This window comes from Lampris incognitus, chromosome 9 (genome assembly GCF_029633865.1).
Source record: "Lampris incognitus isolate fLamInc1 chromosome 9, fLamInc1.hap2, whole genome shotgun sequence".
Taxonomy (NCBI): domain Eukaryota; kingdom Metazoa; phylum Chordata; class Actinopteri; order Lampriformes; family Lampridae; genus Lampris; species Lampris incognitus.
This window is the reverse complement of record NC_079219.1, coordinates 54,804,753-54,829,589: the sequence shown is the minus strand read 5'-3', so window position 1 is coordinate 54,829,589 and position 24,837 is coordinate 54,804,753. Positions and strand designations below refer to the sequence as shown.

Genomic DNA, 24,837 nt, shown 5'->3' with positions numbered 1-24,837 from the left:
GGAAGTTCTGAACAGTTGTATCACAATTAGCTAAAAAAAAAAAGCCGCTAAGGGAATGTATCAACAGGAATATATATGACTTCCTTATATCAACCCCCCCCCCTTCTCTCACGGAGATTGTACGTCACGTGACAGAATCAGGAGCCATCCCGAGCCCTCCTCGCGTCATTAAGCTGCTACCCTGCTGATGGACAGTCCATCATTACAGTCACTTTACGGTGAAATGTGTAAAACTGAGCAGTTCATGAGGACAGTGATTGGTAGTATTTCATATTGGTCTGTCCAGAACAGTAAGGAGGCGCCGTTTAACAACGCGTCGACCCGGCCTTAGTAAACAGTACCATACAAGGCCTGCAGGAAGCCTCGCTGGAATTTAGATATATTGCAAAACTCTTATATAATGTAATGTACAGGATCTCTCTCGCCGCATACGTCAGACTGTTTCAGTATTCATCTACGACTGTCTCCCATGACTAGAGCTTGCATAACGCCTCGTAAAAGAAATCCTGACTTGTTTAGTTCAAGCTCTGTTATTACACGGTAAACCATTTTAACCGTGCGGACCCCCCGGAGAAAAGGGCTGAAAACAACTTGTCCCACGGTGTACGATGAAAGAGGGCCGCGCATATTTGTCATATTTCATGACGAGCGTGCGCGTCGTCGCCGTGACGCACGGCCGGAATGGTTTAGAGAACCGCCGGCAGGGTCAGGTTCACGTCCTCAAAGGCAGAAATATGGTGGATAGAAATTCATGTGGGCATGTTTGTGTGTTTCTGTGTCGTTGTGTGCGCGCGTGTGTGTGCTCGCCTGCACGATTGCGTGCGTGTCTGCCTGCATGCACGGGGAAGGCATTCAAAGCATGCGCGCACACGCTTGCATGTACGTATGGGCGTCACGGCAGAATGTAAACAGACAGTGAGACTTCCTGTCTGAAGAGCAGATCGAGAGATGGGATTTAGAGAAGGGGGGGGGGCAAAGTCAGGAAAGGGGGAGAGAGAGAGCAAGGGATGCTAAGAGGAGAAAGAGAGAGAGAGAGAGAGAGAGAGAGAGAGGAAGAAAGGCAGGCACAGTGAAGAGAGAGAAAAACAAAAAGCAAGACAGGGAGACGGAGACATTGGAGAGTTTTAGGGGAAATCAGGGGGGGGGGGCTTGACGGGTGAGAGCTGACGGAGGTGTGAGCAAGCAGACGTGAGGATGCAGTTTGCAGAATGCCACCGGCAGACGTGAGCGAAGAGCCTGGATATGAACCACGACAGGGATCAGGCGCAGACTTGGTGACTTGAGATGCCAGACAGGAAACGGTAACTAATGGAGATGGATGTGGGCTCTCTGAGATGATGCTGCAAACCGCAGAACTCTGCAAGTGAAGGACCCCCCCCCCGCCCCCCGTCCAGGGCCAGGCAGCAGATAGAAACGCTCGGGGCTCGTCTGGGATTGACGGGTCCAGAGTCCCCAGGTAAGATTCTTCCCCGGTTTGAATGGTCTTTCTGGTGTGATCCGCAGCACGTTAGCCAGATACGAGGTGGGGATGGATAGACCATAGCTGACCCTCGTCGTTAAAATGAAGAGGAGGCAGAAGAACTCGGGGCTTTAAAGCCACGTTATCTCCTACTGATCAGGATTCAGTTGCGCTCGGGGATCTGGCCTGGTCCAAACATGCAGGTCCAACATGTTCTGATAGAGGAACCGACAGGGAGCTCAGCTTAGAGAAGAGTGGATCACAAGTAGAGAAGTAAGGACTCTGTCCGTGGCGGTGACTCATGAGACCAAAGCTAATTAATCCCATTAACGACGTCGCCAATTAAACCCCGTCCAGTCGTCAGAGTAGAGTTTTGGACAGAGTTGTGGGGTGGTTGAAAAAGCTTAAAAAGTTTATAATGTGTGTCTATACTAGCAATGGTGTGTATTATTACAACTATTGTGTATTATTCTAGAAAGCAGCGTACATGAGAAACAACAGCCGCAGAAACTTTATGTGAAGCACAAGAAACCCAACTAACTTAGAGATAACTTCAGCCGCTCGCTTTCATCTCTCTCTCTCTCTCTCGCTTTCATTTATCTCCCCCTTCTCTCTCTCCCCCTCTCTCTGTCTCTCTCTCCATCTCTCTCCCTCTCGCTGTCTCCTCCCTCCCCCTTCTCTCTCTCCCCCTCTCTCTGTCTCTCTCTCCATCTCTCTCTCCCGCTTTCATTTCTCTCTCTCTTGCTTTATTTCTCTCTCGCTCTCCCTCCCTCTTTCTCCTCTCTCACCCTTCTCTCTCTCCCCCCTCTGTCTGTCTCTCTCTCTCACTCTCCAACATCTGTCTCTCTCTCCCACTCTTTCCCTGTCTCTCTACCCCCCCCTCTCTTCCGTCTCTTCTCTCTCTCTCTTCTCCCTCTCTCACTTTAATCTCTCTCTCTCTTCCTCTCTCTCCCCCCTCTCCCCTGCCCTTCTCTCTCCCTCCCTGTCTCTCTCTCCCTCTCGCTCCCTCTCCCTCCTTCTCTCTCTCCCCATTTTCTCTCTCTTTCTCTCGCTCTCTGCCCCCCTTTCTCCCCCCCCCCCACACACACCCACAGAGCCAGCGGGACTCCCACAGAGCGGGGTTTATTTGGACAGTGTTATTTGTGATGTGGCTCTGAGGCCTCTGCTCTGCTCTCAGCATCACTTTACAGCCACCGCATCCTCATCCTCATCCTCATCCTCATCACGGCTTTTGATGCTGCGGGAGGGAGGCGCAGCGGTACGGCGGGGCACAAATGGCAGTACCGCTGTGCTGATTTCACGATATCTGGGTAATACCCGCAAAACTGACCCCCGCATTGCCTGACTGTTGACCTCTTGTTGTGCCGTAGTTGAGGGCAGACGGTGAAGGTGAGCGGCGATGTGCTGCAGGCGCGGGACATGGCCGGCGAACAGAGCCGATCACGCGACGGACTTGACATCATGCATGTAAAGTAGGCTGGTATTAGTTGTTAGTTCAGTATTATGTCCTGCCAGGAAGTTAGTCGTCGTCATCTAAAGTGTCGAGAGTAGTTTGTATGATCCCGCATGGCGCCTCGGCCTCCCTCAGCAGACGCCGCCGTGCTGTTACGTAGTGCCTCGGTCTACACAACATGCTGCACACACGAGAGGCGCGGGCTCGAACCTCCGGTACAGCACTGTGCTGCAGTACGCCAGGTTAATGAAGCAAGTTCTGTGCCTCAAATACAGCTAGTTATCCCACACAGCGCCACCTCCTGACAGCCGCATGTGAAGTTTGAGCATCAAGTAAGTTCAGGCATACTAGCACGTTGTCTTGGCGGGCTGCTCATCATGTTTTTTTTTTGTTTGTTTTTAAAGTAGCTTAACTAAAGCTTGGTTTCACATTTCTGTCATATGTGACTAAAATACACACACACAGCCATGTGTTGTGGGGGTCAGCAGTGGAAATCTTGGTGCAAACCTTCTCTTTGTCAGATCAGCTCGGATGAAGTGCCTTTTGGTTGCTACTGACAGAGTGCAGTTCTTAAAATTAGCTTAATGTAAGAAGGCGTGTTGTCTGTGTCCACATAGTGGGGCATTTTATGGTATTTTTATACCTTTATTAGATAGTCGCAGTGGAGGCAGACAGGAAATGAGGGGAGAGAGAGAGAGCAAAAGAGAGAGAGCAAGGGAGAGAGGGAGAGAGAAAGGGAGAGAGACGGGGGGGAGAAAGAGGGGGAGAGCGCAAACGAGCGGGAAAGGGGGCGAGAGCAAGAGAGAGCAAGCGAGCGTGAAAGAGAGAGAGGGAGAGAAGGGGGAGAGAGAGGGAGAGACAGTGAGAGAGCGAAAGAGAGCAATGGCATTTTCACACTGGCCAAAAAAACCCACTAACATTCGCCTTTGGCAATGTAACATTCACCACCAAAGGCGAATGTTAGCGGGTTTTTTCAGCCAGTGTGAAAGGGGTACGAGAGAGAGAGCAAGCGAGTGAGAGAGAGAGCGGGGGTGTGGGGGGGGGGGTGAAGCATACAATAAAGGTCGCCGGCTGGATTCGAACCGACGACGGTTGCGCCCATCACATAGTGGGAATTTGGTCAGAATCAGAATCAGGTTTATTGGCCATGTGGGTTTGCCCCTACATGGAATATGACTCCAGTTTCGTGGCTCTCTCAGTGTACTTAACATAGAATAACAACACTACAACACAACAATCCTCAGATATATACACAAGGACTGACTTGTACAGGAGAGATAAGAGGTGATAAGCTGCAGTGGTGCAGAGAATATATCATCCATCCATCCATCCATCCATCCATCCATTATCCAAACCGCTTACCCTGCTCTCAGGGTCACGGGGATGCTGGAGCCTATCCCAGCAGTCATTGGGCGGCAGGTGGGGAGACACCCTGGACAGGCTGCCAGGCCATCACAGGCCACAGACACACACTCACACCTAGGGACAATTTAGTACAGCTGATTCACCTGACCTACATGTCTTTGGACTGTGGGAGGAAACCGGAGCACCCGGAGGAAACCCACGCAGACACGGGGAGAACATGCAAACTCCACACAGAGGACGACCCGGGACGACCCCCAAGGTTGGACTACCCCGGGGCTCGAACCCAGGACCTTCTTGCTGTGAGGCGACTGCGCTAACCACTGCTTTACCATGCCACCTGAGAATACATCAGAGATGCTGAAATAGATGTTAGCAGGTTACTTACATACATCATGTCCGAGGTAGATGGACATGCCAGAGTGTACCAGTATATAAGTACAGTGTACAGTACAGTATATACAACATGGTTGGATTTATTTGATGGTGTTAAGCGTTCATTTGAATGAGAGCCCACGGAAAGAAAATGTTTTATATCTGGTTGTTTTAGGGTACAGTGCTCTGTAGCGCCCACCAGAGGGGATGCGTTGGAACAGTTTATGACCAGGGTGTGATGGGTCTGCAGTGACGTTGCCTGCCCAGATGTGAGCCTGAAGTGGCCCACATGTATGACAGCAAATATGGCCCAAATATGCCAAATCAAATGTGGGCCTTTTTTGGCATAGATGTGGTGCTCTGGGCAACAGGTCACGTGACCCTGAAGTGGCCCGTGTGGTAAATGGTGAATATGGCCCAAATATCACAAAACAAATATGGGCCACCTTTGGCAAATATGTGGCGCATGTGCCATTGCTGTGGCTTGGTTCTGGCCCAGATTTGACAAAAAAGAGTGGACTGCCCAAGTGCCATCATTCCACGCGGTGTGTGGGCCGGATGAAAGTGTCGGGTTTGGGACAGATCCGGGCCTCAGCAAGTTTGCTATCTGGGTGCCCTGATCATTTCATGGCGACTTCTCCACCATCAGTAAAATAACAGTAGAGAAGTCACACAGAGCGTCAAGCGTTTTTTTTCTCGTGACCCAGAATTGACTGTTGGCTCCCGTTGGGGCCAAGTGAACCAAGCGTACCCTGTGTTAGCCCCGCCCACCTGCAGAGTTTTACACAACATGTCTTGGGTTGCAGGAATTCAGATGGCTTTTGATATCAGCCTCCCCAGAATAAGTCGGGGGGGGGGGGGGGATTCGGATCCTCGCCCGGCCTTTGAAAACCTCTGCAGCAGATGACTCGGTGGCGGCGTTTATCTCTATAACCTCAGAGGCAACAGGCAGTTTAGTACACAGTTTCTCCATTAGCGGTGCTCATAATTGTCTGTAGTGCTGCTAATGATGATGAACCATCTACATCAGACTGAATAATACCCGGGTATATAATTGTGAAAACACCCATTTATTTCCTTGAGTGCCCTGATGGCGGTAGCCTAGGTTGGCCCGGTTGATGTTGGTGACTCACATGAATCACATCTCCCCTCAGCTGAGGATGCTATTCTAATTAGCATGAATAGATTTGCATTTTTCATCCGCTGGATGATTATTTCACCCTACGAGATTAATTATGGCCCGTGTGCGTGCTAACCGCGGCAACCGGGAGTGTTCATACCTTTGTGGCCCAGGACACAATTGAGCAGTTTAGCTTCTTCGGTCATTTAAAGGGTTGCTAACAGCTCCCAAGTTGGTCTCGGGGGGAAACGGGAAGTAACATAAAACCAGATGAAGGGTTTGAGGATGTTCAACCTTCCAATCTTGTATTGCCAGCCTCGGAAGCATAGTTTGTCTTCGGGGAGTGAGCCCAAGCTGAAACAACAAACAAAACATCCCTCACCAGAAACAAATTCACAGTACGGAAACGGCCCACCGAAGAAAAGGTTGCGACGCTAAAGCTAACTCCCCATGGACACACGAAACACAGGGGAAAAAAACAAAGTTGAACAAAGATGGCCACTCTGTCCTGCAGAGTGTCCTGGCAAGGTCTACAAGGTAGGAGTTAAATCATATAAACGGTAATGTAGGGTAAAGTAACTGAAATTTAACAACACAATGGGCCAAAAAACTAAACAAACACATACAGAAATGCCCTGGGGTGGAACAAGGCAGGCCAAAAAAGGGGGCAGAAGTGCAGCTCCTCAGGCCTTCTCAGTCCCAGTCAGTCCCCTACAGTGATTGGCTGTGGGTGATTGGCTGCAGGTCCCCAGATGCACCAACCAATAGCACCAGGGTGGAGGGTCCAGAACTGGGCGGGGGCGGTTAATATACTGAGTAGATACCTGCAGTGGGGGACTTTTTGTATGTCTGTGTTTGTGTATATTTGACAGTCAAACAGATCATTTGTGATGGTTTGTTAAATTCAGGACCAAAAAAAAGGCAACATTGATCTTCGCTTTTCTCTCCTCCGCCCCCCATAGTTGATCCAGGGGAAAAGCCCTCTTCATACCCAGTTTCCCCTCGGGGGTGAATAAAGTATTTCTGATTCTAACTAATACGGCCATTGACCAGTTGATGGACACTGAGGTCACATGTGCGCCTCTCCATCTGTCATTTTCTAAAGTAACATTACTTTCAAATGAAAGTAACTTGAAACATGTAATTTATTACATTTTCAAAGTAACTCGCTCAACACTGTGGACCACGTAATGAGCGGTCTCCCAGACAGCATCCAGATGTGGGCCACTTCAGACAATGATGCGGCGGCACTGGTGGTCTTCTTCTGGCCCTGACAAAATGGATGTGAGCCTGAAGTGGCCCACATGTATAACAGCAAATATGGCCCAAACATGCCAAATCAAATGTGGGCCTTTTATGGCAAAGACACTGCGCTCTGGGCAACATGTAATCTGGATGTGACCCGGAAGTGGCCCGTGTGGTAAATGGTGAATATGGCCCAAATATCACAAAACAAATATGGGCCACCTTTGGTAAATATGTGGCACATGTGGCATTGCTATGGCTTGGTTCTGGCCCAGATCTGGCAAACGGGTGCGGACCACCCAAGTGCCATCATTCCACGCGATGTGTGGGCTGGATGAAGTGTCGGTGTGGTAGGGGTCCGGGCCACAGCAAGTTTGCTATCTGGGCATGGAGAGGAAGATCTGTGTGCATCATCACGTGGCGGTTAAAACCATTTAATTACGGCCATATTTGTTTACCACTTGCTGTTTTCCATCCCTACTGTAAAAGCTTTCCTAATCTGCACTTGTCAGTTGTAGTTATTATACGTGGTCTTCGTTTCACCTTTATTAATCTTCGTCTTGCTGTTTTTTAAGATGATCAGCGGATCTTTTATCTTCTTTTGATGTCGCAGCCAAATGCCTCGGGTTGTAATTGCTCTTGTAGCAAACTTGCTGATATTCCAACAGTTACTCCAGCAGTTAGGGACAAAGTTAAACTGAAGTGGGATCATTTAAACAGCTTTTTTCAACCACCTGGCAAGCTTTCTTACATGGAAGTAGCTTTTATTTTAACCTTCTGGTGACTCGTAGTTCAACACCCAGTCAGGTTTGAGTTTTGCTGATGTGTTCGGGTGCTCCCTGTCCACCATCTTGGACTGCAGACTGGCAGTCTGGTTGCCAGGTGTTGTAAAGATCTTGCAAACACGCGGCACTCACAGAAATACCAAATAGCTCCTCTTCCTCACTCCCCGCCCCCCCTTTTCTCCCCAATTGTATCCAGCCAATTACCCCACTCTTCCTAGTCGTCCCAGTCGCTGCTCCACCCCCTCTGCCGATCCGGGGAGGGCTGCAGACCACCACATGGCCCCTCCGACACATGTGGAGTCGCCAGCCGCTTCTTTTCACCTGACAGTGAGGAGTTTCACCAGGAGGACGTAGTACGTGGGAGGATCACGCTATTCCCCCCCCAGTTCCCCTTCTCCCCCGAACAGGCGCCCCGACCGACCAGAGGAGGCGCTAGTGCAGCGACCAGGACACACACCCACATCCGGCTTCCCACCCGCAGACACGGCCAGTTGTGTCAGTAGGGACGCCCGACCAGACCGGAGCTAACACGGGGATTCGAACCGGCGATCCCCGTGTTGGTAGGCAACGGAATAGACCGCCACGCTACCCGGACACCCCTCTTCCTCAGTTTTGAGTGATGGAAGGCTCTTTCCCCACGGCAAGATCACATTTTGCCCCCCAGCTCCTGGTGGATTTATAGACACCACTAGCAGCTGGAGATGACCAGTTTATTGAAATTATTACTTTTGGCAAAAGATTTTTTCACTTATCAGTGTACATATTTGACACACATACACACACACACACACACACACACACATCCGCACACCAACGCACACAACAGGTCCAATTTCACTGCACCGTTCCCATGTCTGAGAAGAATTCATCATTACATGTTGAGATAAACAAGCACGGGTTCTGTTTCTGCAGGCAGGAGACGGACTAGCTCACATAACACAGGTCCGAATCTGACTCTCTGTGCCACAGATCTAACCAGCTCGTCAGGTGTCTAGACGGAGATAACCGAACAGAGTTGGACACCTCTAAAATCCCACACCTGAGCCACCAACAGTGAGAACCAGGAGGCGCTGCTCCTGGTTCTCACAGGAGGGATCCTCCCTCGGATCCGCACCGCACGGGGTTAAAAAACTGGACCGGCGGCTCTTGTGTAAATACGGCTGTAAACAAATAACCCCATAACCAATCTCTGTAGTAATAAGCAAATAGACAATTAATGTTATAATAAACAGACAGTCTAAATGAATGGGATGGTTGTAATGGCCTTCGCTGACTCCGTCCATGAGGGCCATGCCAACAGCAACAAACACACACTGGGAACCCTGTGTGTGTGTGTGTGTGTGTGTGTGTGTGTGTGTGTGTGTGTGTGTGTGTGTGTGTGTGTGTGTGTGTTTAAGTAGGTACTGATTCGTTAGCCAAGTGGTGATGACTGCACATACAGGTCATTTGACTGTCAATAGATGCTCGTCTCAAATTGAATTGGTTGTTATGGAAACGGGGAAGGGGGTGGAGAGGTGGGGGTCACCGACTGGAAATATGCACGAAAACTGAACTCGGCGAGCAGTTTTCTTTGTTTTTATTAGCGTTTTATTGGACATGGGGGGGGGGGGGGGACCGTTCCTTATTTGTTGTTGTAGTAACATGAAAAGTAGTTCGTTTTCACAACCCGGTTTTAAATTAAAATGCAAAAACAACAAACAACAAACCTAACCAAGCAACGTCTTATTTCATTTTGCAGACACGCAGTCCGCACCCAAAGCCTCATCCTCATCACCGCCTACCAGAGCACCGTCTTCGTCACCATCATCATCATCGCCGCTGTTACCATGACGAACTCCAGCGGTTCGGAGTCCTGGGTCTCCGCCAACACTACGTTTCCCGTCGTCCCCCAGGTGGCGAATCGCGGTAACGGCAGCGGGGTGGAGCCCTACCTCCAGAGACTGGTTCACCTGGACGAGGGGCTCTACAACGACTTCTACGGCCTCTGGATCACTCTGATGGTGGTAAACTCCATGATCTTCCTGGTAGGTACACGTGTTTTCCGTCACGCGAGTGGCGTCTCGTGGTGCAGACATCTGGTAATATCCTGTATTTCAAAATACACTCTTTATTTTCACTGTCTTGTTGAAAGTTTCTCAGACCTCCGCAAAATGGGATGAGGGCAGAGTCTCTGACGGTACCTGTAAACATGAGATGCTTTTAGAGATGTGGGGATTTTGCAGGGCACCGAGGATGCCTGTCACTCATCGGGGCAGCATGTTGGCTGAGAGCTGCACAATACTGAGATTTACAGTCACATTTACTCATCTGGCACACACTTTTACCCAGAGTGACTAACAAGAGAGTCAACAATCATCAGACACAACCGAGCGTTGTACGATAGCCACATCATAGCTAGAAGTGCACGTCAGGTTGAATGTGTTTAGTGAAGGGTTGCCTCGGATCATCACGAGGCAGGGGACAGGAAAGGCAAAGTAAAAAGTTGATCAATATTACCACAAAACAGTACAACAAGCAAATAGTGCCATGAGAGCATAGAAAGCGAAAGCAGAAAAGAGCTCAAAAGTACACGAGTAATAATAATGGTTCGGTAAGTAAGGGGGCAAGTGACGAAGAAGGACAGGATTAGGAACGAGTATAGTAGAGGGACAGCTCAGGTTGGACGGTTTGGAGACAAAGCAAGAGAGGCAAGATTGAGATGGTTTGGCCGTGTGTGGAGGAGAGATGCTGGGTATGTTGGGAGAAGGATGCTGAATATGGGGCTGCCAGGGAAGAGGAGAAGAGGAAGGCCAAAGAGGAGGTTTATGGATGTGGTGAGGGAGGACATGCAGGTGGCTGGTGTGACAGAGGAAGATGCAGAGGACAGGAAGACATGGAAACGGATGATCTGCTGTGGCGCCCCCTAATGGGAGCAGCCAAAAGTAGTAGAAAGAGTAGTAGTAGTAAGGGGGCAGTAGAAAGTAGAAAGAGCAGGCGCTAATTCCCAGTATCTGCGAGGTGCCAGCGGAGGCTGTTTGAGGATTAAGGAAGTCTTTGACGGAAAAGTTTGTAGGTCTCTCTTGAAGGAAGTAAGCGAGTTAGCAGCTCTGATGGAGGCCAGGCCTGTGTCCAGAAGCGTTCCCTCGTTCACCTGTTCCTTACATATGAATCCCTCCAGAGTGTACTATAGGGGGTAATAAATGAAGATTTGGGACACTACAGAATCGTCGTTTTGCAGCTCCTTCTCTTCCCGTCATGTGGTATTTTACAGTTAAAAGAGGCACGAGCAGAGTGGAGAAGAAGCAACGCGTAGCATTGTGGTATTTTTTTAGCTTAAAGCAGTGTGCATGTGTCGGACACGACATTATCGTTTGCAATGTGGGAATTTTTTGAGGGCATCATATAGTGTCTCTTCTCCACTTCCCATCCTCCACCCATGGAGCATCTCCGGATCACTCCTCTCCTCGCCTCCTCCCCAAATTCTCCCTCTCCTCTCACTTCTCCTCCCTCTCCTCTGCCCCTCTATTCCCTTTTTCCTATCCCTCTCTTCTCTCCCCCTCGCTCCGTCTCTCGTCCCTCCAGGTGGGCATGGTGCTCAACACGGTGGCCCTGTACGTCTTTTGCTTCCGCACCAAGCGGAAGACCACCCCGGTGATCTACACCATCAACCTGGCGGTCACCGACCTCCTGGTGAACCTCTCCCTGCCCACCCGCATCCTGCTCTACTACAGCGGGGGGGCCTGTCTCATCTGCTCCTACCTGCACATCTTCAGCTACTTTGTCAACATGTACTGCAGCATCCTGTTCCTCACCTGCATATGTGTCGACCGTTACCTGGCCATCGTACAGGTGGGTGAGCTACGCGTCTTGCTAATCACTCAGTCAGCTGGTTAGTTGGTGGTGACCCTCATAGCAGCTGACACTGGGCCGGATCCGCCCACAGTCCAGCACATCCACATAGGAATCACATCCGCCCATAGACCGCCCCCCGCCTCTGCGCCGATTCCGGCAGATCAATCACATCCGCTCCTAGACCGCCCCACGCCTCTGGCCAGAGTGTGGCCTCCTAAAGTATTGGCCCGCTGTGCAAAAAGACACTGGGGCGGATCCGTTTTGCGGAACCGCGCCAGTCGCTGTGATACATCTGGCCCGGATCTGGCCCCGTTTCATTTTGCTGTCTGGGAATTGGCCCTGATCTAAATGGCGCCTTAAGCCCCTGCGGTCCTCAAGAGTGCGCTTTCAGCCTGGAGACAGATGAATATCGGGAGTCTTTTCTCCGTATTTTCCCCCTTCACCAAAAAAGTAAGCATAAGATAACATTACAGTGCCATTTATGAATTTACCACTTACTTATGTATGACACAGTGGTGAAACTGGGTCATGGAAATATATCAAGAATCGTTCAAAAAGTTGTTTTTTTTTTGTCTGTAACTGCGCAGACAGTCAGAATCAATAATGACTGACTCGCATCATATCTAAGTGGCATCACTGCCTTCATTTTGCAATGCAGATTGAGATTATTTCCTTATAAAACTCCCCGCGGTGAATTCAGGCAACTTCACCCTGAGGTACCTTCCCTCTTTACATGCCAGGCCACACTCCCATTCGCTATGACTGCTCATCGCAAGGAATCTTGGGTAATAGACCGCCATCAAGTTCACAACTTGTGGCTGCATCCAAGGCTCACTGGGGGGGGGGGGGGGGGGGGGGGGGCTCGTGAGCAGCCTTTTGAAACACAAAACGATAAAAGGGACACAACGAGATGCCAGTGTGCATTTGGGACAGGGCCTCTCTCCTCCAAATACTCGAAATACAAGTTTTTCACAACAAAATCTATTCACCGTAGTTGCGTTACTACTTACTACACACATGTGGTCTGTCTTCCAGCGTAGTATGCGAGTAAAAGGTACAAGGGCAGTTCGGACCCAGAGCCACGCCGCTTCCTTTCAGCTCTTTGCAGATTAATGACGACACGCTGCGCACGAACTACTACCGCTGTAATGACCCGCGGCCTTTTTTTTTCTTTTTAATGCAAAAATAAACACGGTTTTCACCACTTTCTGTGTGGCACCGTGAAAAGTAATACTTCAGTTTAAACCGTTCGGCCGTTCTGCTGGTTGGGTTGTACAGCCTAACGCCCATTGCCGTTGTCTGGTCGTCGTTGTGAAGTATCGTAATACTTAGTGGGATATTCATGCCGGCATGGTGTCCAGTGTTCGCATACTTCGACATTTCTCCGCATGAAGTACGACATCCGGGTGTTTCTCACATAACATTTGATGCATACTATGGTTTTGGACATGCTACAAAGTACAAACACTCGCATACAATTTCGGGAACACTAAATAGCGTGCTAGTATGTGATTTCGGATGCAGCCTCTGTGTTGCCCTCAAAAATTCCCATAATGCAACTAGAATTTAGTGTCGCTACCCTTCACAACGCAACGCTGCGCCTCTTCTTCGCTCAGCGCGTGCACTCGACTGCCGCAGGACAGGCGAGAAGAAGGCGCGAAATGACTGTTCAGTGGCGTCCCAATTTTCTATTCGACGCTCCCTACGGAGCGCCCTCTGGAGGGAAGGATTGGGAATTGTAATTCCTGAATATTAAATAAATAAAGGCGTCTGTATTTAACGTGTGAGAAATAGGAAGTGTGGTGTGGGTTCATGTGAGTCTCACGCATGCTCGGTGCGTCCCCGGTGACCCTTGGCGGTCCTGGCGTCTTCCTCTTCGTCGGTTGTTTCTCTTTGGATTAATATCTGAGCGCACGGGTGTGAGTAAACTGGCTGGCCATATGTAAGGTTAACTATGTCTCATCGTGTTTATTCTAGAGATGTAGAGAGTGGCGTAAGAAATGGAAGAGGGAACGCGTAACAAAAACTATGGCTCTGGTTCAGACGCGCTTTACTGTCCTCTGGATGCGTGCTCAATAATGCAGGTAAGAAAATCACAGGAAGTTGGATCAGTCCATCTGGACACAGCGTTCCCCAGTCCTCTGTGAATAGGACACGTGGCCACTGATACTCTAGTTAATGGTCACGCTAATTTGCATATGAACCTGTTCGTTGTTTTCGGTCATTATGCAACCGTGTTGTTTATAAACGACCCCACCCTTCGCAATAGGACCACCCTTAACACTGACCAAGCTGTGTCTTCAGTCCACGTACGTCACATACAGGGGGCAGTACTATAGGCAGAGGCATGGGTGTGCTACGGGTTCCCCAGTCTCACCTATAGGGGCCAACTTGTATTAGGAGGAAGTGGAAAAGGGGGGGGGGGGCGGCACGGTGGCGCAGTGGTTAGCGTGGTCGCGTCACAGCAAGAAGGTCCTGGGTTCGAGTCCCGGGGTAGTCCAACCTTGGGGGTCATCCCAGGTCGTCCTCTGTGCGGAGTTTGCATGTTCTCTCCGTGTCTGCGTGGGTTTCCTCCGGAGGCCTCCGATTTCCTCCCACAGTCCGAAGACATGTGGGTCAGGTGAATTGGCCGTACTAAATTGCCCCTAGGTGTGAATGTGTGTCGGCCTATGATGGTCTGGCGGCCTGTCCAGGGTGTCTCCCCGCCTACCGCCCAATTACTGCCGGGACAGGCTCCAGCATCCCCGCAACCCTGGGTAGGATAAGCGGTTTAGATAACGGATGGATGGAAAAGAGGGCTCTGATGTCCTATCCAGGGACACCACCTAGCCATTGGTTCAGATTTGTGGACAACACCGGGGTTAAAATTAAATCTCAGGACGTACCACATTTCACTGACCACATTAACCACCGCAGTCTGCACCCATCTACAGGCCGGTGGCCACTCTTTCAAGGATGAGGATGTGCACATCCTTGATAAGGAGGAACACTGGTTTGAACGGGGAGTCAAAGAGGCCATATATGTGAAGAGGGAACGACCATCCCTGGTCCAAGGGGGCCTAAGAGTACATCTGTCGCCATCTTTTAGTGTCGACATGCCACTATTGTTTATAAGGTGGTACCTGCAGTCAGCAGAGACTGAAGAGGTCACTTAGATGATGATGACACGTTTCTCTCAGTAAACGTTGTGCCCAGATGAACTGACTCACCTGTCTGGGATTTTCTTACCTGGACTATTGAGCATGCATATAAAGACATCCCACTATACTTAGTGTTAGTGAGTGAGGAGGGCGTGGACTCGTTTCCCTCATTTCCTGCCTTTTGCTTCCTGTCTTACCTTCTCTTATCTTCCTCTAAAACCAGCCTAGTGCCCCCTCTCTCCTTCGTGGTGCATTTTTCCATCGCAGTGCATGGACTGAATGAAAACAGAGGGCGCTAGATCGGCTCCTTCGTGTCTTTTTGTGCAGATGGAAGCGTCCCGACGGTGGCGTAACTCCAATGTGGCGAAGTGCGTGTGTGTCTCCGTCTGGCTGTTTGCCATTGTGGTCACCTACTCCTTCCTCTCCACCGCTTTCCGGCACACGGGCTGCTGTCTCACCAAGCTCCTCCTCCTCACCATCACCGAGTTCTTCCTGCCCCTCATCATCATCGTGGCCTTCACCCTGCGGATCATGTGGGCGCTGGCTGACCGTCAGCTGATGCAGCAGAGCAGGTACGGCCCATGTGTTAAAAGGTACCGAAAGGTTCTGTCTTCAGCTCATCTGGACCCGAACACGTTCAAGGTGCAGATAAGTTGGGTGGAGACGTGTCTTCTGTGTGATAGAGAGGCATTTCACACTGTTCATGTGCAACCCGGTGCACAAGCCAGTGCATTCTTAGTGCCGGTCCCAAGCCCGGATAAATGGGGAGGGTTGTGTCACGGGGAAAACGTGCAAACTCCACTCAGAGCACGAACGAGCCGGGACGAGCCCCAAGGTTGGACAACCCCAGGGCTCGAACCCAGGACCTTCTTGCTGTGAGGCGACCGCACTAACCACTGCGCCACCGCGCCGCCCCAAATCAAATATTTGGATCATAAATCCGATTTGCATACCGGATCGGTCGAGGAAGCTGCAGAGGACAGGAGGAGATGGAAACAGATGATCCGCTGTGGCGACCCCTAACGGGAGCAGCCGAAAGTAGTAGTAGCAGCAGTAGTAGTTGTAGTAGTAGCAGTAGTAGTAGCAGTAGCAGTAGTAGTAGTAGCAGTAGTAGTAGTAGTAGTAGTAGTAGTTGTAGTAGTAGCAGTAGTAGCAGTAGTAGCAGCAGTAGTAGTAGTAGTAGTAGAAGCAGTAGTAGTAGTAGTAGCAGCAGCAGTAGTAGCAGTAGCAGAAGCAGCAGTAGTAGTAGTAGTAGTAGCAGTAGTAGTAGTAGTAGTAGTAGCAGTAGTAGTAGTAGTAGTAGTAGTAGTAGTAGTTAATATCTTGATTACAGTCCATTCTGATAAAATCCCAAAATGTTGAATGCCTTGCCACTTGTGTGATGTCTGTGAGCCGTCTCAGAATACCATGCTCATTCACGCTGGAGTTCTGGTGGGTCCACATGTGGGCAGTACACTTTCCCCTGTAGAAGGTCAGTCTAGGTAGGTCCCCAAGATGTGTTGGTGTGTCCTGGGTTGTATACTACAGATATCCAACCATTTCAACCCACAGACGTCGAGAAAAGTGTTTTGCCTTAAAAACAACTGTATGATATTTTCCCGGAAATATTGAACTCGAGTCCATGACTGACATGTTTCACCAGACGGGGGGGGCACATGAACAAGGTCAAAGCTCAAAAAAGAATTATTTGAGTTGGATTTCCCTCCGGTGGTGTAAACGGAGGGCGGTTTTGTAAGACGAGGTTTATGCAGGACGGCACGGTGGCGCAGTGGTTAGCGTGGTCGCCTCACAGCGAGAAGGTCCCTGGGTTCGAGCCCTGGGGTAGTCCAACCTTGGGGGTCGTCCCGGATCGTCCTCTGTGTGGAATTTGCATGTTCTCCCCATGTCTGTGTGGGTTTCCTCCAGGTGCTCCGGTTTCCTTCCACAGTCCAAAGACATGCAGGTCAGGTGAATCGGCCGTACTAAATTGTCCCTAGGTGTGTGTCGGCTCTGTGATGGACTGACGACCTGTCCAGGGTGTCTACCCCCCTGCCACCCAGTGACTGCTGGGATAGGCTCCAGCATTCCCATGACCCTGAGATAAGCATGTTGGATAATGGATGGATGGATGGGTTTGTGCACATGGCAGTGGAAGCATGGGTGACATACGGATAGAGGAAAGGGCCGGTGATGGCGGGGGATTTTAACCTGTGTCTCCCCCACAGGGAGAGGAGGAGGAGAGCCGTCCAGCTGCTGACCACCGTCCTGATCATCTTTACTGTCTGCTTTACACCCTTCCACATCCGACAGGTGAGAGAGAGAGAGAGAGAGGAATAGATGGCTGTCAGATATTTATGAGGGTAAAATGTTGAAATCAGCGTTGTGTCTTGATTGTTTCTAAATCACTGCTGGAGTGTGAAGAAGACAGAGGGAGCAGATATGAACAGGGGGCGGGGGATAGATAGATAGATAGATAGATAGATAGATAGATAGATAGATAGATAGATAGATAGATAGATAGATAGATAGATAGATAGATAGATAGATAGATAGATAGATAGATAGATAGATAGATAGATAGATAGATAGATAGATAGATAGAGGGATGGACTGACAGATGGTTAGACAGACAGACAGATAGACAGATAGATAGATAGATAGATAGATAGATAGATAGATAGATAGATAGATAGATAGATAGATAGATAGATAGATAGATAGATAGATAGATAGATAGATAGATAGATAGATAGAGGGATGGACTGACAGATGGTTAGACAGATAGATAGATAGATAGATAGATAGATAGATAGATAGATAGATAGATAGATAGATAGATAGATAGATAGATAGATAGATAGATAGATAGATAGATAGATAGATAGATAGAGGGATAGAGGGATAGAGGGATGGACTGACAGATAGATAGATAGATAGATAGATAGATAGATAGATAGATAGATAGATAGATAGATAGATAGATAGATAGATAGATAGATAGATAGATAGATAGATAGATGGACAGCTAGCTAGCTAGCTAGATAGACATAGATAGATAGATAGATAGATAGATAGATGGACAGCTAGCTAGCTAGCTAGATAGACATAGATAGATAGATAGATAGATAGATAGATAGATAGATAGATAGATAGATAGATAGATAGATAGATAGATAGATAGATAGATAGATAGATAGATAGATAGATAGATAGATAGAGGGATAGAGGGATAGAGGGATGGACTGACAGATGGTTAGACAGACAGATAGATAGATAGATAGATAGATAGATAGATAGATAGATAGATAGATAGATAGATAGATAGATAGATAGATAGATAGATAGATAGAGGGATGGACTGACATACATAGATAGAGAGATAGATGGACAGCTAGCTAGATAGATAGACAGACAAATGGATGGATAGACTCTTAGAAGCACTGAAGGTAGAATAATCACATGGGGACTGAGTTGTGTCATGATTTTGTAGTGTCAGCCAGTTAGCTCTGTGGTTGGGTACAGTTGGTAACGGTGTAAGGTTGTGGTGTCGTTCTAACGTCCAAGAGGAAGACAGCTTGTGGTGTGACCGCGAGACTGAGCCGCACCGTGTCCCCTGTGCTGCAGGTGCTGCTGTACTTCCAGCCAGACATGCCTCACCACGTGATCGTCTACCACCTGACCGTCACCCTCAGCAGCTTAAACAGCTGCATGGACCCTGTGGTCTACTGCTTCATCACCAACAACTTCCAGGTAACACCACCACCGGGGGGGGGGGGGGGTGAATCAACTGATTTTGACTTCCTCCCTACCTTCCTCACCTCTTTCCTTTTCCTTCGTTTCCTCCACCCAGTCATCCGCCTTTCCTATAATCCCTAAATCTGACCAGCTCTTCATTAATCCATCTTCCATCCATCTTTCCAGTCAGCAGTCCAGTCATCTCCATGTCCTCTCTCCTCATGTCCATCATTTTATTTTCTGTTCACCCCTCTGTCTATCAACACAGTTCCTCGACAATTCCCCCCCTCCTTTTTTCTCCCCAATTGTACTTGGCCAATTACCCCACTCTTCCGAGCCGTCCTGGTGGCTGCTCCACCCCCTCTGCTGACCCGGGGAGGGCTGCAGACTACCACATGCCTCCTCCGATACATGTGGAGTCGCCAGCCGCTTCTTCTCACCTGACAGTGAGGAGTTTCACCAGGGGGACGTAGCGTGTGGGAGGATCACGCTATTCCTCCCAGTTCCCCCTCCCCCCTGAACAGGCGCCCCGACCGGCCAGAGGAGACGCTAGTGCAGCGACCAGGACAAATACCCTCATCCGGCTTCCCACCTGCAGACACGGCCAATTGTGTCCGTAGGGATGCCCCACCAAGCCAGAGGTAACACGGGGACTCGAACCAGCGATCCCTGTGTTGGTAGGCAGTGGAATACTAGACCGCCACGCCACCCGGATGCCCATTCCTCAACAATTCTTTCATTCATTCATCCATTCAATTAATCATTCATTAATCATTCATTAATCATTTCACCCTCCTCTCTCTCTCTCTCTCTCTCTCTCTCTCTCTCTCTCTCTCTCTCTCTCTCTCTCTCTCTCTCTCTCTCTCTCTCTCTCTCTCTCTGTCGCCCCCCCCCCCCTCTCCCCCCCAGGCCACTGTGAGGAGTCTTTTCCGTCGTGCTGAAGCAGAGCAGAGTAGCGGTGACATCATCAGCATGCAGCACAGCTCCAAGTTTTCAGGAGGGATGGTCAACGCCATCACCAACAACGTCATCATGATGGCCGACCTTCCCACCTCACTGCGGAGGAACCAGAAAGACGTTCATCTCGGGCACCAGCATTCGCTGTGAATTCCCCCCTTTTTTCCGCCAGACTGTGAGGACCTGACGGTTGCCGACGTGTGGGAAGATGGCCAGGACACAGCCGAGACACGGTGGTTGCTGATGATGTCATCAGGATACTGCGCAGTTAGTTCTTAGGGCTGAGGTCGGACAGTAGACGCCACTGCTACCGACGCAGGAACAACGTTTATGGAAGCACTAGCTAGTAATACCCTCTGTCCTATCAATGTATAACGTCCCGCCTGGCGTGATGTGGAGGAGCAATGAGGTATCACTATCATCACCATCTGGACAACCATTCTGATGGGACACAATACAGGGAGATGCGAACACGGGGGAACATCACATAATGTGACAGAAGTGACTTGTGCTGCTTCAAAAATGTACTTAACTTAAAATGTACTTAACTGCTTCATAAATGCAAGGAGGGAAGAGAGACGGTCAAGTCACCATTAACAACAGGACCGTTATGAACAGCCTTCGCTGTACGTTGCAGTGAGAGACAGGCAGCCGAGTTGGCTGGGACGAACCGAAGCTGTCACATATTTAGCTAACACATCCACTGAGCTACACAGAGCGACTTAATATGGGTTCTGCAGTTTGCCAAAGGACACTTTGACAGGTCACACTAGTTAATGGGCACATTGTAGCTCTGCGGAATCAAACCTGCGATGCTTTGGTTATGGGACGATCTCGAATGAAGTTCCTCATATATTTCGATTTTAAAAAAAAGCACACAGATTTGGTTTTTATGGCAATAATACCGGCCGGCCTGTGGAGGCCAGCTCGCAAATGGAAAACATACTAAATGCCGGGGATCAAACCGGCAAAGTGTCGAGTTAGTGGTCAGCAGTTGTTTGTGGAGGCCACCGTGACACCAGACAAACGGTTCATGATTTGAATCTTGGCACTTACAAGGTTGTAATTTTGGGAGGCAGCTGCCATTACATTGGCATCGCACAATTAAAGAGCAACGGAATGAGGCAAAACTCCAGAACGCAGCAGGGACAATAGAGAGCGGTCTCCATATGAGCTGGCTCCGTTAAACAAACACCCATCCGGCTGCCTCGTGTAAACTGGCCAACGGTATACTCTCCTCGTCTTCCAGCGTGCATTGTAATACGGGTGGAAGTCGAGGATTTGTGACACTATTTACCCCACTGAGACCATGTGCTGTGCTACACAAACTCCTCCCATGGCATTAATACTCATATTCAGTAATACTCATTGATTTTCTTTTACTTTCCCAGTTTGGAAAACTGACATTTTGATTCATTAAGAGGACAGAGAGACATCCTGTCAGCCGTGACCAATAATTGGGATCTAATATGGATCACAAGTAGTAGCAGTAGTAGTAGTAGTAGTAATATGGATCACAACCTGTTTATATAATGTCACGTGATGTCCAACATGTCCAACATGTGGTAGGTTTGCAGGATGAATTTTAGTTTCTGAGATAAAGAAATAACTAGGTTTTCACTTTAAGCTATATTTGAGTGTGAGTGCACTGCTGTCCACACGAGGGCAGCATTTCACTACAAATCAGGAAATGTTTATTGACTTAAAAAAAAAGAGACTTGGGACCAAATGTATCAAACTCTGTGTAAATTCATATGTAGAAGAAAGATGGCAAAACAAACTCGGTAGGTTAAGGTTTGTTTTTTTTTAGATTTAGAGAAAGGTGGTGCTGCAGCCTGCAGTGCTATAGTACAACACGCGCCCCCTCCCATCGCTTGCCCTAACAACCTCAGTATAGTATGTGGGGGGGGGGCGTTTCTTGTACTGATGTGGGCATGTGTTGCACTATGGGGGGCGTGTTTGCACTAGCTGCAGGCTGCACATAAGATACTCGGGAGATGTGTATGAACGCCGCGTATGCGACCTTTACGCACGACCTTTAATGCCCCGTTTTTTAATGAGCACAACTTCAATTAGTTGGCCATTTTAGGCATCATTCATCAGCGGACCCAGATTCACGTGTTTTCTCTCAGGCTAACTAGGCCGAGGTGAGATCATCACAGCTATACAATTTACTCCCATTGTACAGTACACCGCCATCTGTTGTGCGTTCTCTCCTCGCCTTCCGGCCAGTGTTGCTATATCACCCTGACTCAAAACATAGCGTACGCATGTTTCTATCTGTGCAGAGGTAGCAGATTCTCACACCAAGTGTTTTTTTTTTCCACAAATGTGAAACTGTAAACAGCCTGTTTCCGAGGTCATTTTTATGCCTACGCGCCTTGGTATATTTGACCCTTTATGTGCAATCCCACTTGAACCCTGACCTTTATTGTTCAGGGATGTGGGTAACGGTGTACATCAAAGCAAGTCAGACAATCAGCCTCAGTTGGAAAGGTAGCGGATAGACATGTTTACATAGCATGTTTCCCAGATAGCATCCGGATATGGGCCACCTCAGGCAGTGATGCGGCATTGATGGCCTTCTTCTGGCCCCGACAACATGGATGTGAGCCTGAAGTGGCCCACATGCATAACAGCAAATATGGCTCAAATATGCTAAATCAAATGTGGGCCTTTTTTGGCAAAGATGCGGTGCTCTGGGAAACATGTAATCTGGATGTGACCCTGAAGTGGCCCGTGTGGTAAATGGTGAATATGGCCCAAATATGGACCACCTTTGGCAAATATGTGGCACATGTGGCATTGCTATGGCTTGATTCTGGCCCAGATCTGGCAAACGGGAGCGGACCGGCCAAGTGCCACCATTCCACGCGGTATGTGGGCCGGATGAAAGTGTCGGGGTCTGAAAGTGTCGGGACGGGCCCGGGCCACAAGAATTTGGCTCTCTGGGTGAGTGCACCTTGCACCACTGTGAGCGCTGCACGGTTCGCCATGCAGTGAAAATGCAAGTCAAGTCTATTCAGGGTGATGAGCACAACGCAACAACTGCTTTTGAATGCAGACATTGGGGGAGTGGGGAGACATTGTCATTTCAATCACTACCACCCAGCAACCCCTGTTGGTACTTACCGGTCAGGAAAGCTGAAATTCCACACACTAAAAATACGACACTCTGCCTTCAAATACAACCCAGGCGGAGAGGCTAAAAATGGATGTACAGTACATGTTTGGTTTGGTAATAATGTCCTGTTGATAATAATAATGTTGAAATGTATTCTGATACTGTGTTGGGTTTTGTAAATATCTTGACGAGAGAATATTGCACCCTGTTCCTAGACAAAGGTACAAGATAGAGTTATCAATATAACGAGAATGACACATGCCATTGTCATGCATGCTTTTGTGAAAGATGCACACCAGTACATGTTCCAGATCACTGCAACCCCCAAGCCCCTTTGCTTAGCAGCGGGTTCACTGTTGTGCACCGGGATGCCAGTTCAACATCTGGTTAAGTGAGCAATACCTATTAACATCTGTCACAGGCTGACTGCATAACTCCAGTACTTGATAAAGGACACTGTAACTGTGTTTTGGCACCGGTGTGTTTAACTCTCTTCGCTCGGAGGGTGAGTCACGACAGCGGGGGAAGTCACCGCCGGTGCACTTTACGGCGGGGCGCAGTAAATTACCCGAGTTTACGAACGACTGCTCATAACGTCTCATAAAGTCTCATAACTTCTCATCTGTGAAGTGACGTCTTCCGAGTGAGCCGTCACACGCCCCTCCTTCATGAGGCGACTGGTTTGATGACGTCAGCTGCCGTTTGCCGCTACCCCCACTCCCCCCCGCTCCCCCCTTTTTTTCGTGTTACTGTGGCAACCAATGAGATCGATGGGCGAAGTACCCAGATGGTCACTCGCTCAATTGGCTGGCGAACCTTCGCTTCACTCGGACGCCGCGGTCTTTTTTTGGGGCGCTTGTCTCGGGAGGACGCGCGTCTTGGGGTGGTGGTGGGGGGGGAGTTTACGTCGCGTTGACGCCGGAGGAGACGGAGGCGCAGGTATGTAAACGCCCGACTTGCCCGCGCTGGGAGCGCGCTGCCGTCCCCGGGACAACTCGCTTGCTAACGTCGTTAGCCGACCTAGCTAGCCGCGTTCGGGTAGCGCACCTAGACTCGCTCGGTAGGAAGCTAGGCGGCTAACTGACGGCAACCGCACCTGACGGGGGGGGGGGGCACACCTCCCCGGCTGACCCCCGCACCTGAGGGGGGGGCACACCTCCGCGGCTGACCCCCGCACCTGAGGGGGGGGGCACAACTCCCCGGCTGACCCCGCAGTCGGGGCCGCGACACGACGTGAGGTTAACTCTTAATGGCTCGTCGGACTGGGGGGGGGGGGTAGCCGAGTTATCGCTCGCCTTGTACCCCGCGATAGGGTCGTTCACCTCCCCAGGTGACATCGTAATTATACGGGCTCCGATTAGACCGGCGGAGCGAGTCCCTTTCATTGGCCTCCATTAAAATAAAATAAAATAAAAATAAAGCCCTCAGACAGAAACTCAGGTTCCCAAACCCCCCCCCCCCCGCGGAGAGGAGAGGCTGGTTTTCAGCCCGGCTCCTGCTCCGCTTTGAGGGGGGCGGGGCTTGTCCGGGTCCGCTTTAACTCTATAAATGAAAGCTCCCCCGGCACGTTTCTCCCATGCGAGAGCTCCCGGCGGCGGCGGCGGGGTGTTTGGGAGTCGGCCGGACGTGAGCGCATGGACGCACCTCCGGGCCTCGGCAGCTGTTGCGACGTTCTCAGGTTGGTGCTTTTCTAACTTCACGGATCTGAAAGGCCGTTTTACCAGCGTTGCCCTTCTTGCCCGATGTGTTTTGAAAGCCTATCCGCGACACAGGTGAGTGTCTTGACAACAGACTCGTGGATTGTCTTTCCGTTGAAAGATCCTCATATTCTGCCGAGAACGAGTGGCTGTCACTGAGGATGGGGGTGGGGTGGGGTGGGTGGTGAGGTGGTTCTGGTTGGGTTTAGGGAAAGTGGCATGTGAAAGAGAACCGAGCCATTTGCACGGGTGATGCGTTCCCTCGCCTAAAAGTTGGTTTGTTCTCATCGCTGCAAATCTGTGACCCGGCACTACAACCGGAAATGGTTTGCAGCCTGGAGGTGTTGCAGTACGTGATTCGCTCTCGAGGTGTTGCAATGAAGCGGGATTGCACGAGGTTGCCTGTCCGGCGTTCGCGTCTCTACGGGCTTTATAGCGTTATTCAGAGGTTATGTGGCGTTATGACGCAAACGTTATGTGTGTGTTGTTTGCTGTTATGCACGTGCCAGGAAGTTGGTGATCGGTAAGCTTGATTGCGCACGGACAGGATCACTTATCATCGTCCACCATCAGGA

General features: G+C 49.8%; 1 protein-coding gene across 1 annotated transcript; it reads left to right on the top strand.

Annotated features, from left to right (window-relative positions):
- The first annotated feature begins 1,194 nt into the window (after positions 1-1,194).
- gpr20 (G protein-coupled receptor 20) lies at positions 1,195-19,772 on the top strand. The gene is made up of 10 exons (XM_056287030.1): positions 1,195-1,223; positions 1,395-1,456; positions 2,637-2,769; positions 8,769-8,852; positions 9,538-9,823; positions 11,361-11,627; positions 15,098-15,342; positions 16,975-17,059; positions 18,374-18,499; positions 19,394-19,772. The coding sequence occupies exons 1-10, from the start codon at positions 1,195-1,197 to the stop codon at positions 19,589-19,591; spliced, it is 1,515 nt and encodes a 504-aa protein (XP_056143005.1). The 3' UTR covers positions 19,592-19,772.
- The last annotated feature ends 5,065 nt before the right edge of the window (positions 19,773-24,837 follow it).

What these genes read in the sequence shown, in the direction of transcription:
- gpr20 (XM_056287030.1), top strand. Translation starts at nt 1,195, where the DNA reads ATGCAGTTTGCAGAATGCCACCGGCAGAC. An exon ending in CACCCTTCCACATCCGACAG is followed by an intron (nt 17,060 to 18,373) that starts GTGAGAGAGAGA and finishes CCTGTGCTGCAG; the next exon opens with GTGCTGCTGTACTTCCAGCC. An exon ending in TCATCACCAACAACTTCCAG is followed by an intron (nt 18,500 to 19,393) that starts GTAACACCACCA and finishes TCTCCCCCCCAG; the next exon opens with GCCACTGTGAGGAGTCTTTT.